General features: G+C 41.3%; 1 protein-coding gene across 2 annotated transcripts in view; it reads right to left on the reverse strand.

Moving 5' to 3' along the window:
- Window positions 1–13,573, reverse strand: part of IFT140 (intraflagellar transport 140) — a 100,078-nt gene that overhangs the window by 81,246 nt on the left and 5,259 nt on the right. The window contains exons 1-6 of one of the 2 annotated variants that reach the window (XM_063143072.1): window positions 12,426–12,483; window positions 9,930–10,093; window positions 7,954–8,175; window positions 5,737–5,858; window positions 4,391–4,533; window positions 657–829 (exon numbers count right to left, since the gene is read on the reverse strand). In XM_063143072.1, coding sequence (XP_062999142.1) covers window positions 657–829; window positions 4,391–4,533; window positions 5,737–5,858; window positions 7,954–8,175; window positions 9,930–10,076 — 807 coding nt within the window. In that variant the 5' untranslated portion in view covers window positions 10,077–10,093; window positions 12,426–12,483. Of the gene's footprint in view, window positions 1–656; window positions 830–4,390; window positions 4,534–5,736; window positions 5,859–7,953; window positions 8,176–9,929; window positions 10,094–12,425; window positions 12,484–13,573 lie in introns of those variants that run through there. The other variant, XM_063143071.1, reaches the window with a different exon arrangement.

The raw sequence follows: 13,573 nt of genomic DNA on the forward strand, positions 1-13,573 counted from the left end.
CATTTTACAGATTGAGAACCAAGGCTGAGAATAACCCTTCCACACTGCTCCAATGGGGCTTGGAAGCAGACATGCACTGTCCACATATGCAGGAGATTCTTCATTCACTTCAGTGCCAGAAAAAGTTCTGTTCTTGCAGGCAGGGTGCGCGCAGGAGTTGCCAGCAAGAATGGAGCAATTCAGGACACCCCAGCTGCACTGATTTAGGCTGAGTGTTTTTTTTCCAAGGTGAACCTATGAAACTGCCTTATACTGAGTCAAGACACGGGTCCATCCAGCCTTGTATTGTGTTCTCAGACTGGCAGAAGCACTCTCAGGCAGATGCTTCCCCATCCCTGCTACCGAAGATCTGTTTATTAGGGGCTGAACTTGGGTGTGTTCTGCATTGACTACTGAGCTACAGGTCCTCTCCGAAACTTCATGGCCAAGCTGAAATCCCTGAGCCCACTGCCATGTGCTGGAGCACGCTGGCCTCTATTTTAAGCAAGCATGTTCTAAAATATATTTTGGGATATTTGTTCATATATGATCTGGAATCCTCAATGGGTGTACAATAACCAGCCCTCAAGATACTTTTGTGAAGCCTGGAGTCTTGTTAGAAACCCCAAGGATCTAATCTCTCTTAAGCAATGTATTACAGAACCTACATGACCCACCTTCAAGAGCTCCTCTGCTTCTCCTTCAAGAGAAATTTTGTGAAGAGATAAGAGAAGAGTCTCTGTTATTACTACCAAGACATCCTTTTCCATGAACAGCAGCTTTTGGACTGAACTCTCTGTGGTCAATGCCTGGCTTGTTTTCCCTCTCTCGTTCACATAATGCACAGTTCCTGCAATGAAACCAAGCCTTGTTGCATACTGGTATGTTGTAACATCACTACAGATGAAAGCAAAACAGCACACCCTAGAAAATAAACTCAGCTTAACCCTACATGCACACACACACAGAGAGAGAGAGAGAGAGAGAGAGAGAAATATAGAATCAATGTTATTTTTTCAGTATCAATACAGTTACAGCCATACTATTGGGTTTTGTAGTTTTGCCAGGCCCTTTTTAATGAACAATAAACAGATCCTCCTAGAGAGTGGCTATTGCAAGCTCCTGAAATGCATCACCTACAAGGATAGAAGATTAAAGAAACACTGCAGTAGAAACTGCTTTTTCTCTGGCTGAATTCAAAGAAAATTCTGGTTTAAATGGACAGGTGGAACGATGACATATTTATGCATTTATATAACAAGAGGTCTAGGCAAGCTAGTCCATTAGAATTACTGCCCTTTAATGACAACAGAAAAGATTGAGAGGACTGATCAATGGTTAAACTATCTTGATTTGGCAGACTGGCCACTGCTGTTGTTTATAAGATGATTTATCATAAGTATGTATCAATTCATCCAAAATAAACTTATAGTGAAGTAGAAAAACTTGAATAAGTTTTTTATTCCTTGGAACTCTCAAAAGACCAAATGAATCAGGAGGTCAAGGTGTGGCTAACTATCATCTGTGCAATGATATGACACATCTTAGCAATATTTTTACCTGGATAAGAAGCCCTGACTTAAGTGGGCACAAACAAAAGCAGTGTGTGATAACTCCCAATCAAAAGTTATTATTTGGATGACCAAGTATGACAGACTACAAATAACTGAACTAAAGCTATTTTTGTGTGACATGTATAAATCGGATAGAAATCTAACGACTCTCTTGGATCCTATGCCATTCCAAGGTGAAGGTTAATCAGACAACAGAATCATTTGAAAGCAATAGAATCATGTGAAAGTAAAACCAGTATATGCACTTTTCAGGACATTAGAAAGTTAAATCAAACTGGGACGTCTGGGAGGAAAATAAAGTTGCCTTTTATCGGGCTTTACAATTTAAGCATCTGCTAATAGATCCAACTTTGAAAGAGAAGTTAACAGTAGACCCAAGAAGGAAAAATTCTAGGGACTGTATTGGAACATGGGTGCTTTTTCTTCATTCTGTTGAATTAGATACAAAAATTCCAAAATGTCACAATATAAATGTAGATATTGCAATATTTTAATATGAGAGGTTCCTACCACTCGGATGTATCATTGCCTGCACTGTTGAGCAATAGTTCTGTAATAACTAGAGAGAGCTCCGGCTATTGGGCGGTATAGAAATGTAATAAATAAATAAATAAATAAATAATAGCTCAAAATAATTCACTAGAATCCAATTATGCCTAGTCATGAAGGGTATATGACTGCGTAAGCTGTTTCAGGAAGATATGGGCTGTGGTCAAAAGAAGTTAAACAAAGTTTAACACAGAAGATTTATAGGGAAGGTCAGACATTTGACTCAGAGAGCAGGAAACGAATACATACGACTGAAAAACCTAAGTGATTGGAGCACCACTGTAAAAGCTGCAATTTGCTTAGGAGCCCAGGGCGACTATGCTTCGTTCATTTAAAAGCTCCAAGTGGACAGGAGTTGGTTTTCACCTCCCATCTTAAAAACGTGTTGTTAACTAATCCCATTTCACTTGGGCACTGCAAGTGCAATACAAACTGCTGGATATCGTTAAGTAAGACCACCCACTGCTTCAAGATCCTCTCTAATACTAGGAAAAGGGCTGCTTTGGACTTTAATTGCCCTGCAGATAAAGCCTTTGCTGTAGAATCACACAAAGGCTAACCTAAGAAGTTAGTAAGAGCTGGGCTAACATGAGAAACAGATTTAGAGTCTAAAAACAAAAGGGAGCGAAGAATGAATACACTATAAAGAGGATATAGAGGCCCACAAGACAATATTGAAACTAGTATTATTCACTTCCGTTATTAACAGTACAAAAGTGTAGGAGAGTAACATGTAGTCTGCAGAGGATTCAAAGAGCTCTTCCCCCACCGTTAACCTCCCCCCTGTCCCTGTCACCCCGGAGATTCAAGAGGCAGCAGCTCTGTCTCTTACAATGCCTATTGTGGCCTTCAAACGTTATAAGAAAAGGCAAAAACTGCATGATTTAAAAACACATGCATTGTTTACCAGTAGGTGGGGCTATGCATCTCTGAATTAGCCTCTGTAACATGTGCACAGTGCCATAAGATTATAACCATGCACCGCGTGTGTGTGTGTGTGTGTGTGTGTGCGTGTGTGTGTGTATACACCTGCAAGATTCAGAAACACAACTCTACTGTGCCCTTTTCTTCTGCAAAAAGGAAATGTCAAACAAAGTAAAGCAAATTTGATCACAGTAGGCTATATAGAAGAATGTAGCATTTTCATCTTATTAGTATTCTCCTGCAAACCTTTACCCTACTTTTCAAAACAACTTGACTATTTTTAAGAAATAACATTTGATTGAGTTAAACAAATACTATTTTGCAATCGAGCATTATGAAGTCTGCTTCCCCTAAATGGTCTTGGTTTAACTGAACAAAACAGGACTAAGACAGCAAATGGCCCCATTCAGATGACACCGTTAACCATGCTGGTTAACCGCAAAACGGTTAACGGAGAGATTAGCTATCATTAACGGGGTCGTCTGACACACTTTTTCCCTAACTATGCACACCTGTTAACCACATTGTGGTCAGCCTCACTAACCATGTTATGCAGCATGGTTAGCGGCACTAAATTTGGTTGAAGGTGTCGTCTGATATGCACCTGTAGTTAAATCATAGAGCTTCCAGTACAGAGCGGGTGGAATTGCCCTGGCTGCTCTAGCCTGCGGGCTCGATCGCTGCTCCAGACTGATGCTTTGCTTAAATGTTCGCTTCGGGGCAGCCGACACTCTCAAAATGGCCATGGAAGTGGGATGGCGGCAGCGCACCTTCAGGTGACAACATTAAAACCAGCAGAAGTCCTGGCCTCTAAAACCACAGCATATCATACATACTGCAGGGTGATCGTATGGCGAAGCCGAGAACACAGGAATCACTCACCGAATGGGCCGATTTATATAAGAAGTTGCTGCTGACACTTTAGCCTGCACTAAAATGGTGGGCGCAACTGCCAGGGCTCCTAGAGCAAGGACTGCTGGGACATGGGGCAAGGGAGCCCAAGGACTCAGGAGCTCATCTAACCGGTTTGAGGCTAGCCTGTGGTTAAGGAAAACATAACCACAAAAGGGTTAACAGTGTATTCTGTTAGTGCTCCGCATGTAGTTAGCATTAACCACAGCTGAACATGGTTAAGCTAACCACAGAGCCCTGAGTGTCATCTGAATGGGGCCATTGTGTAAATATGCATTTCAGCTGCAAAAAGAGGAGAATCTTTGACTCCAAGACTTGGAGATAAGAATTGGGCTAAAACAAGAGATTATGCAAACCATCATTTCCAGCTGTTTACCTCCTTGTAATGTAAAGGCCGAAAAGACACAAAACAAGTGACATTTCCTAGTAGGCTACAACAGTTTTGTCCTTACCATCTGTCACACTGATAAAGAATGACAACCCTTCCTGAGGTCCCATTTTCAGAGGCATTCCCATCCCAGATTTTCTCCAGTTAAACATGTCCAAGGCCTTCTCATCACCACTCACTGCAGCTTTGGCTAGTTGTACCAAGTCCCTGCAAGCAACAACAAAAAAGGGAATGTTATTTTTTTTGCTCCCTTCTTAGTGTAAGTTTCCACCCAGAAGAAAATGCATGAAGACTTCTCTCACCAGCAGAAGGAGCACCCAATTATGTCAAAGAGAGAAACTTCTCACTCCAGGCCCAGGACAGAAACTACACCAGTATTACAAACATGATTTCCAATATTAGAGTTTTCCCTAACTGGGCATTATTGGGAGTTGAGGGAGGAACTGAAGGTAATATGTAGCAAAGAAAAACATCATGCACACAAAGCCATTTGATCTGAACTAGTGCTGTGCCAAAAGCTTCACCTGGAAACTTTTCGGCTCTCTCTTGTAGCCACCCACCATTTTGCCCAGAAACAATTAACTCAGGCATTTATAGTTATTTTTCCTAATAGTTTTATTTGTTGTTAAGTAGTTATTTAACATTGGTAAGATGATTTGAGCGTTATTAATGGAAAAACAGGAAAGAAATGTTTCAAAAAAATAAAAGCAAAGTAAGTGGGAATTCAAAAGCTACTACCCTGTTTCCTCGAAAGTAGGACATCCCCCGAAAATAAGACCTACTTCCAGTTTTGCCTCTCGCTGTAATATAAGGCATCCCCCCGAAAATAAGACCTTTTTTTTTGTTCAACAATAAATGTGTACCGTATTCTTCTTCATGGAAAAATAAGACATCCCCTGAAAATAAGACCTAGCGCATCTTTGGGAGCAAAAATTAATATAAGACACTGTCTTATTTTCGGGGAAACAGGGTAGGCATATGGTAAGATGTTATCAACAAAAGCTAAAGATAAGCTATAACTGGGCAGAGAGACTGGTGATGGGACTTTGAAAGCAGAGGAGGGGAAGGAAATCAGGATCAGAGCAAGACAAAAGGCCTTTGGATGACAACGAGAAATAGATAATTTCTAGAAGGAGTTAAAAGGAAGAAAGACAAGAGTGGAAAGAATCAACAATGAGAAGATGGAGTAGTACCTGGAAACCAATATAAGTGGGTTAAATAAAATATATGCACGAAGAGAATATTAAGAGTTACCAGGACACTCAAAATGGGCAATAGGGTTTGATCCAACACAGATATACTATCGTCTGAACACTGAGGAAATTAGCAGGTCTGATTCCAATGGAATGTATATTCTTCAAAATACTGACATTCTTCCTGTCAGAAATCTGGCCAGCGTACGCAACTTACTCGCCAGGAGGAGGTGGCCGGAAGATACAGTAATTGAGATGCTTTCCGTATTCATGTTTAAGTAGAGGGGGGCCTTGAACCCGACCCCGCTGGTCCATCCGCCATAACACCAGGACACCAAGCTATAAAAATTGCAAGGCAGATTAATATAGTTCAGAGAATGTTTTATGATTGGCATTTTATACTGTGATTTGTACTGTTGCTTTAGGGACGTCTCAGATGTGTTAGCATATATTCTGGCAAGAGACATTTTTAGTACCTTTGTATAGAAAAGCGAGTTATGCAATCTTGGCAACAAATAGCCACATGAAGAAAACGAATTAAGAGCCAATTTCCATGGCCCTCTCAGAGCACAACAGCCATAATTTCCACTCATCCCATGTCATCTTCCAGCTGTTCTGCCATGTGTCAAGGCAGTTGCACGCATGCCAATAGCATGTGCTAAATTCAAAGCAGATCAGCTTTTGTCATTCTACAGTGGAGCAATCCTGCACTGGTATGTCAAAACCTGCTTCAACACAATGTAGCACATAACAATCTTTGTCTAATAGCCACAGCTATAAAGTCAACACAGGCTGATTGAAAATTGCAGCTGCCGTGTCGTAGGAGTCATGAATAGGCCCTAAAGAGTCAAACTATTCAAGCTACATGAACAATAACATTATCTTGTTCAATGATCACATTTCATCTAATTACTTCCATATTTTAAAAGTAGTCACGGAAAAATCCTCTGTCCATCTAAAAGTGCATTTATCATTCCCCATGCCCAGTTTAGGTCAGTTTGTTAATCCATCTTCGCGGAACATGGATTCTAGTAGTATTCCATCCCATTCCAGCTCACAAACAGAAACACAGATGATTGACAAATGCAGCATGACTTGAAATGCACAGAAGGGTCAGTGTTTGCTCCCTAACTACTAAAACAAAACTCTCAAGGCAGAAAGGAGATATGGCTGGTGAGTATATTCCTTGGGGCATAGTTCCAGATAACTATGCACAGGATTGCAGCTTTGCAGCATAACTCAAGGCCAAACCAGACATTTTAAAAAATATGTAGGGATTCAGATCACATCTGTGATGCTAGGAGAGCATAAATCATGGCCTTTCTGGGCCATTTCCCATATTAAAACTGTCCCCCTCAACCAACCTAGAAGCAATTATTTCCTGGGGTGGAGGCATATATGGGTATCTGAAAATTCCTCCCACCACAAAGCAAATGGCAGCTTCCTGATAGGGGGCATTTTTAATACAGAAAGGGTACCATTTTTTTTAAAAAAATCATTCTCTAGTGCCATGGCCCTGATCCAAATGTCCCATCCCCAGACGCTATTAACTTTAAAAAAAAAGAAAGACAGGAGATCCCAATTATGGATCTCTGATGCATCCTGGTTTAACCCTCAAGTTGCTCTCATTTCATTTTGCAGCTAGAGAAGTTGCATAGAGAAGGCATTTTAATGTTGACAAAACAGAACAAAAAAGTCATGGAAAAATATCAGGGGCATTTTTCCTTTCCAAGAAAACGGGGAGAAAGGGTCTGTATGGGACCTTCCTGAACTCTTATTTGGATGCATTTGCATCAGACAAGAAACATGCAATACAGTCCTTGTAAAAAAACAACAAACAGATCATGAAGCAGGAGACACTGTGTGACGTCACTTCTGTTGGCCATGCAGAATGTATTGTATACTGGCACTGTGATTCTTCACATCAATATAGCAGGCAGAAACAGCCAACCCTGAGAACAAAGGCTCTATGGATTATATGGATCTCGTGTGCTGAAGTAGAAGATCCAATGCCTAAAGACTGGCCTGCAGGGATCTGTCTAAAGGGACTCCTGCACTATAAAGTTCTATTCCATTCATTCCAATATCAGTATTAGCTTTCTGCCTTCCCACAGCACACAGAGTCAAATGGAGTTTTAGAGCAAGGCAATTGTCCATACGCAATTGTACAATCAATATAGTAAGCTAGAAAAGTAATCGTGGGTAATATTAACTCCTGCAGTCCGCTACTGATCTTGTTCTCCTGCTTCTTTTTCGTCTCCTGGTCCTTCAGAACTCCTTCATCAGTCCTTGTATCAGTGCACAGCTGCTACCCACCCACCTTACATCACATTATACAGGAAATGCCTTTAAGGTCAGATGTTCCACAGATACATATATAGAATAACTATTAGAATTATGTTCAGCAGAGAACCGTTTGGGTTTTGCTACTTACTTTGTCTCCAGAAACTAGACGGGTGCCATTAGTGCTCCAGTTGAGGACTGTAATATCAGCATTATGGTTGGAGGGTACTGCATGATGTTCCTTGTCCTGCTTGTTCACAACCACCACGTCCCCCATCTCACAGCCCACCGCCAATATCAGTTTGGATGGATGCCAATTGAGGCATGTGGCCCGGAAATTTCTTTCCAAGTGTGCATCACACGTATACTCTCCCTGCAAATGACGCAAAAAAACCCACCACTCTTTACCATTCTTCTTCTGCGCCTTCTGAAAATTCAAATGTTCTCCCTCCATGAAACAAAACTCCACTGCATCTTCAGAGATCATTTGAGATCCCACCACATGGTACTACTTTTCTACCTTCTACTTGTAGGGGCAAAAAACTTGTGAAAAGCCTATTGCTTTGTTCATCTATGCTACCCTTCTCACAATATACAAATAACTAACAAAGCAAAGATTTACATCATGCAAGAATTCAAAATTAGATCAACGTATACAAAACACCAATGTATTTTTTTCTAAAGTCTGAAATGAGGCAGGGCAACTGCCCAATAAAAGCCTTGTCTGAAAGCACTCCTATGTCAAGAGTCACGTAGTGCAACGCTATGTACGTTTACTCAGATGCAGGCATCATTCAATACTGTGGGACTAACTGCGTAGGTTTGCAGCCTAAGATGGGTATGAGGGGAAGAGCACTCCTTCTTCCTGCTTGTGAGAAACTGCCTCTCCTTTCCTTCCAGTTCTCTAGGGAGAAGAGGAAAGATCTTTTCCTTCAAGCAATTTAAGCCTTTGTAAAAATGCACCAGTAGCACCACTGTTTTCGGGCGGGGGAAGCCAATGAGAACAGAAAGAAACTATGCCTCAATCAAGGAAACAAGGGGAAGCCTCTTTCCCTTCTTGACCAATGTTTGCAGGAGGCAGCAGGGAGATGCCGCTGTCGGCAGTTTCGCCAAAAGCCGAAGTCAGGGATGGAGGGAAAGAAACCTCTATTTTTCGTTCCCCAAAAACAAGGCAAAAGGAAGGATGGCTTTTGTCTGAGCTAGGGCTTTTGCAGCTGGGTCTCGTTGCTGCCTCTTGCAAAAACCTAACAAGAAGAGGGAAGAACCATGTCCTTTATTCCTTGTTCTCCACGGAGAAGAGAAGTTGTAGTTTCTTTCTCTTTCCTTTAGATGTTTGCAAGAGGCAGCAGGAAAGCACAGCTGGCGCTTTTTGCAAGAGCTCCATTTGCGGAAGAAGCAAATCCATCTCTTCTTTTCTCCATGGAGAAGAAAGGAGAGGTGGCTTCCATCTTGCGAGTGGCGCTCTTGCAGGAAGTGCCAGTAGTGCCTTGTTGCTTCTGCCTCCTGTAAAATCCTAACTGAAGCGAGGGGTGACCTTTTTTTCCTTTTTTCCAAAGTGCTGCTTATACCATCTACACAAGGCCAGCTCAAGGGCAAACACCCCTCCCTTCCCAGTGTTCTCTGCACATGCCATAGGAATTGAGAGAGGAAGGACACAGTGGCAATACAAGCAATGGGTTTTGGCTAGTAAACCGAATCAAAGTTTGTTGACCCCTGGTTGAGCCAATTGCCATTTCTTCCTTGCCTCCCAGAACTGTTTTCCTCAGTGGCCATTTTCTCCTGATCATTAAACATTAAGATAATGCATGATGGAATAGTACCTGAATTTGCTTTCTTTCTTGTCCCGTCCCTTCCCCATCACTTTTTCCTTCATACCTATAGGCAGGGACTGTTTTATTTTTTAAAATGTTTGTCTAGCATCTAGAAAACTTTATTTAATGATAATAATAATAATAATAGCAGCAGCAACCATCAATCGTGAGGGCATCAACGCATTTAAACTGAACTAGAATGCTCTGTGTGTGTGTTACAAACAAAAAGCAGTCAAAGAAAAATGAAAGTCTATTCATTGCAAACATAGGAGCGCTCAAAGACTAGAAAGAAAAATAAATAAATCAGAATGCTCACCTGCTCTGGAAAAATATCCACGCTGCCACCAGAGTTTGAATTAATGGATGCAACAGCCAAAAATGACTGACGAGGGTGCCAAGCTATATGGGAATGGGGTCCCCGGGACTGAAGGGCTTCTAGCTGATGATCAATGTACACAGCCATGGTAAACGTTCAAATATCTGCAATGCAAGTAAGTCATTCACAATCAAGTAGCTGTAAAATAAAAGATGGAAAGCCGCTCTATACATTAAGGCAGGTGTGGGCAACCTGCAGCCCTCAACCTCATTTCATCTGGCCGTCAGCCTAAATTTGAAAGGCCTCTATTTGTGATCAGTCCAAGCCTCTGGCAGGAGTGATCTGTCCCTTCCCTGGAAGGGGTGGGAAAGAAGAGGGAGAGAGAAACGGAAGAGTGGGAAAGAAGAGGAAAGAGAGAGAAAAGCAAGTGTCGGAAAGAGGGTGACTGATAGAAAAAGAGAAAAGAGACCACCCACCCACCCACTTTAGGCTCTGGTCTTGCCTGCCATTGGCTTCAGTCCACTAACACTGACTTGTGGCCCTTGGCAGATTGGCCAGCAGAAACAGCAGCCCTTGACAGGAGAAAAAAAAAGTTAATAAATAAGTAAAAACGTGTTTTGCCTATGTGAATATAAGGAATATAAAGAATACACATAGCTGTTTTCCCTGCCCACCCCACCATTGCGAGCAGCAGCAGAAAGAACCCAGTGGAGGGCAAGCAAAGCTTCGGCGGCGGCGGCGGCAGCGTCACTCCCACGACCCACCAGCAGGTTAGAAGAGCCCCTGCTCCAATTGGGACCTGGGAGGACTGAAGACTCTTGGCGTACAAAGGAAGGGAATGTTTGGTCTGGTCCCTCCTTCGTGCAAATGTTACTGCAGCCCAAGGCCATGCCAAACATGGTATGCAGTTGGAGCAGGCATGGGAGCGAGCACACGGAAAGGGAAGCGAAGGAGGAGATGACTGCCATGTTATTTAGAAATGAGCAAAGCGAGAACGATGTCTGCAGAAGGAACTGATGAGTCAATTTTTCTCAATTCAACAGAATTAAAAGGGGGACAAGCGGAACTGTTGGGAATCTTCAAGGAAGAGAATAGGCATAATTAGTGTTATGCTGCATCAATGCTGATTTATCTGAACTCCTGCAGATTTCTTTGGCGACAACTGCATATTGCATTATAATGATTATGGAGAACTGTGGGGTTGAGATAATGAATACTGAGGGACTGAAATAATTAAATACCAAGGAACTGAGACAAACTAATGGACTGTGACTACAGAATATTAATCATTTCTTGAAGATATAGTAGATCAGCATGAACAGCTCAGAGTTAAGGTGAGCAGCTTTTCTAGCATTTTATTATTGTAACGCCCAAAAATTCTATTCATCATAAAAATCAGGACAATTTGTCCTATCTGTAGTACTTTTGTCTTGGAGTGCCTAACTTGCAAGGGAAATAACATGACCAAGTTTCAGAAAATCCTCATGACTTACAGCAGTTTTAGAATCGTGCACTGAATGGCAAATGCATTCCCCTCCCACCACCCAGTTGTTTAGACTTTCTCTTTTTGGTAGTTTAAATTATTTTAGGGTTTTTGAAAGAGTGTGACAGTAGGTTTGGGGTGGGCATGTGGCCCCTGCCGCCACCACACTGAAATAAAGTTTAGCTGGTAAGGTGAAAATCCATGATGTATTCCTAAAGTTATGAAATGTCAAAATGTGTGATTTTAAAATCACTCTTTTAATCAAGGGCAAGTTAGCACAACTCATACCTGCCAGAGTGTTTGATGGACCCTGTTCCTCAAAAGTAAGATGACCATTGCCAGAGCAGATTGCAGCAATGTGTATTTATAGATAGGGGAAAGGAAGCTGCTGCATCTGTCTCCTTGACCGTGACATGCTGCTATGGATGACTGTTATTATATGTCTAGTTCTGTAGTTTCAGGACATACACATTTTATTGCACAAGTTTTGACCTACTGGACAAACTATGAAAATATTAATAAAAACAGGAAGATGAGCAGGCTTCTCGATCCTCCCAGAGTGCAGGACACGGAATAACGGGCTCAAGTTAAAGGAAGCCAGATTCCGGCTGGACATCAGGAAAAACTTCCTGACTGTTAGAGCAGTGCGACAATGGAATCAGCTACCTAGGGAGGTTGTGGGCTCTCCCACACTAGAGGCATTCAAGAGGCAGCTGGACAACCATCTGTCAGGGATGCTTTAGGGTGGATTCCTGCATTGAGCAGGGGGTTGGACTCGATGGCCTTGTAGGCCCCTTCCAACTCTGCTATTCTATGATTCTATGATTCTATGAAAAAGTAATCTACCTTGATGTAAAGATTGAGATATTTACATGAAGTGTTCTCAATATCGTAAACTGCAGTATTATAGATTCACAAGGCAGTTGACATTTCTCCCCCCAGGGGTTCATGCAATTCAGTGAATTTCCTTTTAAAAAAGAAACCAGGACGTTCTAATATAATGGAGAACTTACATACTTGGGGTCAAATAAGCGACACGAAGATGTGTGATCAGATCTTTGGATGTTTTCCTTACTTTCAGAAAGCATCTGTAGGTGGAGATTGTGGCATTTTCCAATTCTAAATCTCTGCCCCCAAAGCTGCTTTTTGCCCTGAAGGGAAAGAAGAAAGGTACATGTGTGTTTTCCCCAATGGGAAAAATAACCACTCAAAGGAGGGGTTTATTTATTTATAAATAAATAAATAAAGGAGGGGCAATTTAAATTGGGTAAATGGTGCAGGGGATGAGGGTTGTGTGTTTTTTAAAGAACCTCCCCCTAGCACCACTGTCCTAATTTATTTTTGAAGTAAACAACAGAAATTTTGCTCACATGCGTTCTGCATCTCACCTAGTTTAGCCCTTATAATCTGTGAATCATTTAAATTCAAACACGGCAAGTCAACTAAATAAACTCTGAGATATCTTGGTGAAGTTCCTAAGTTTCCAGATGAGACAGCTAGTATGGAACATAAAATTATATTTTTAAAGTTTATGATTGGGTTGTCAAGAAAAATATACTTTTCAGATTTAGGACCAAGATCCATAACAAGAAGAAATGTGACTCATAACCAAGCAATACAGAAATAAGATATAGCTGGGGATTTCCAGCAAAGCTATTTGTGTCATATAAGCAGGAAAAAAACGTGGTATACACACTCCACTGTGAGGACATATAAAGCCACCTTTTCCTATTTTTAAAAAATGGAATGCTCCCTTTAGGCAGAAGCTGATCTGCTTATTTGTTTCATAGAATCTTATTTATTAGAATGTAATTATTTCACTTATCAACAATACCCATGAGCCAGTAACTTCCTCACAGTATGAATAAATCTGTATATGGCAGTCATTCATCTGATCAACTCTGTTATGTAGCAGCTTTCTTAACATTTCTTAAAACGTCCTTCTGTACCTATTGATTAATATCAGGAAGCTCTGATATATACTTTGAAAAACGCCATACATTTTAAATTAGGTATATTTTTAAAAGTTATATTATAAATGCAATTCAAGGTGTTGTCCCCCAACACTTTTGCCTATTTCTTTGTAAATACATTCTTCATAGATTTCTGAGGATTTTTTTCCTTTTGAAAATCTCTACTGGACCACACACATCCTGGAAAA

Source organism: Elgaria multicarinata, chromosome 17, assembly GCF_023053635.1.
Source record: "Elgaria multicarinata webbii isolate HBS135686 ecotype San Diego chromosome 17, rElgMul1.1.pri, whole genome shotgun sequence".
Classification (NCBI taxonomy): domain Eukaryota; kingdom Metazoa; phylum Chordata; class Lepidosauria; order Squamata; family Anguidae; genus Elgaria; species Elgaria multicarinata.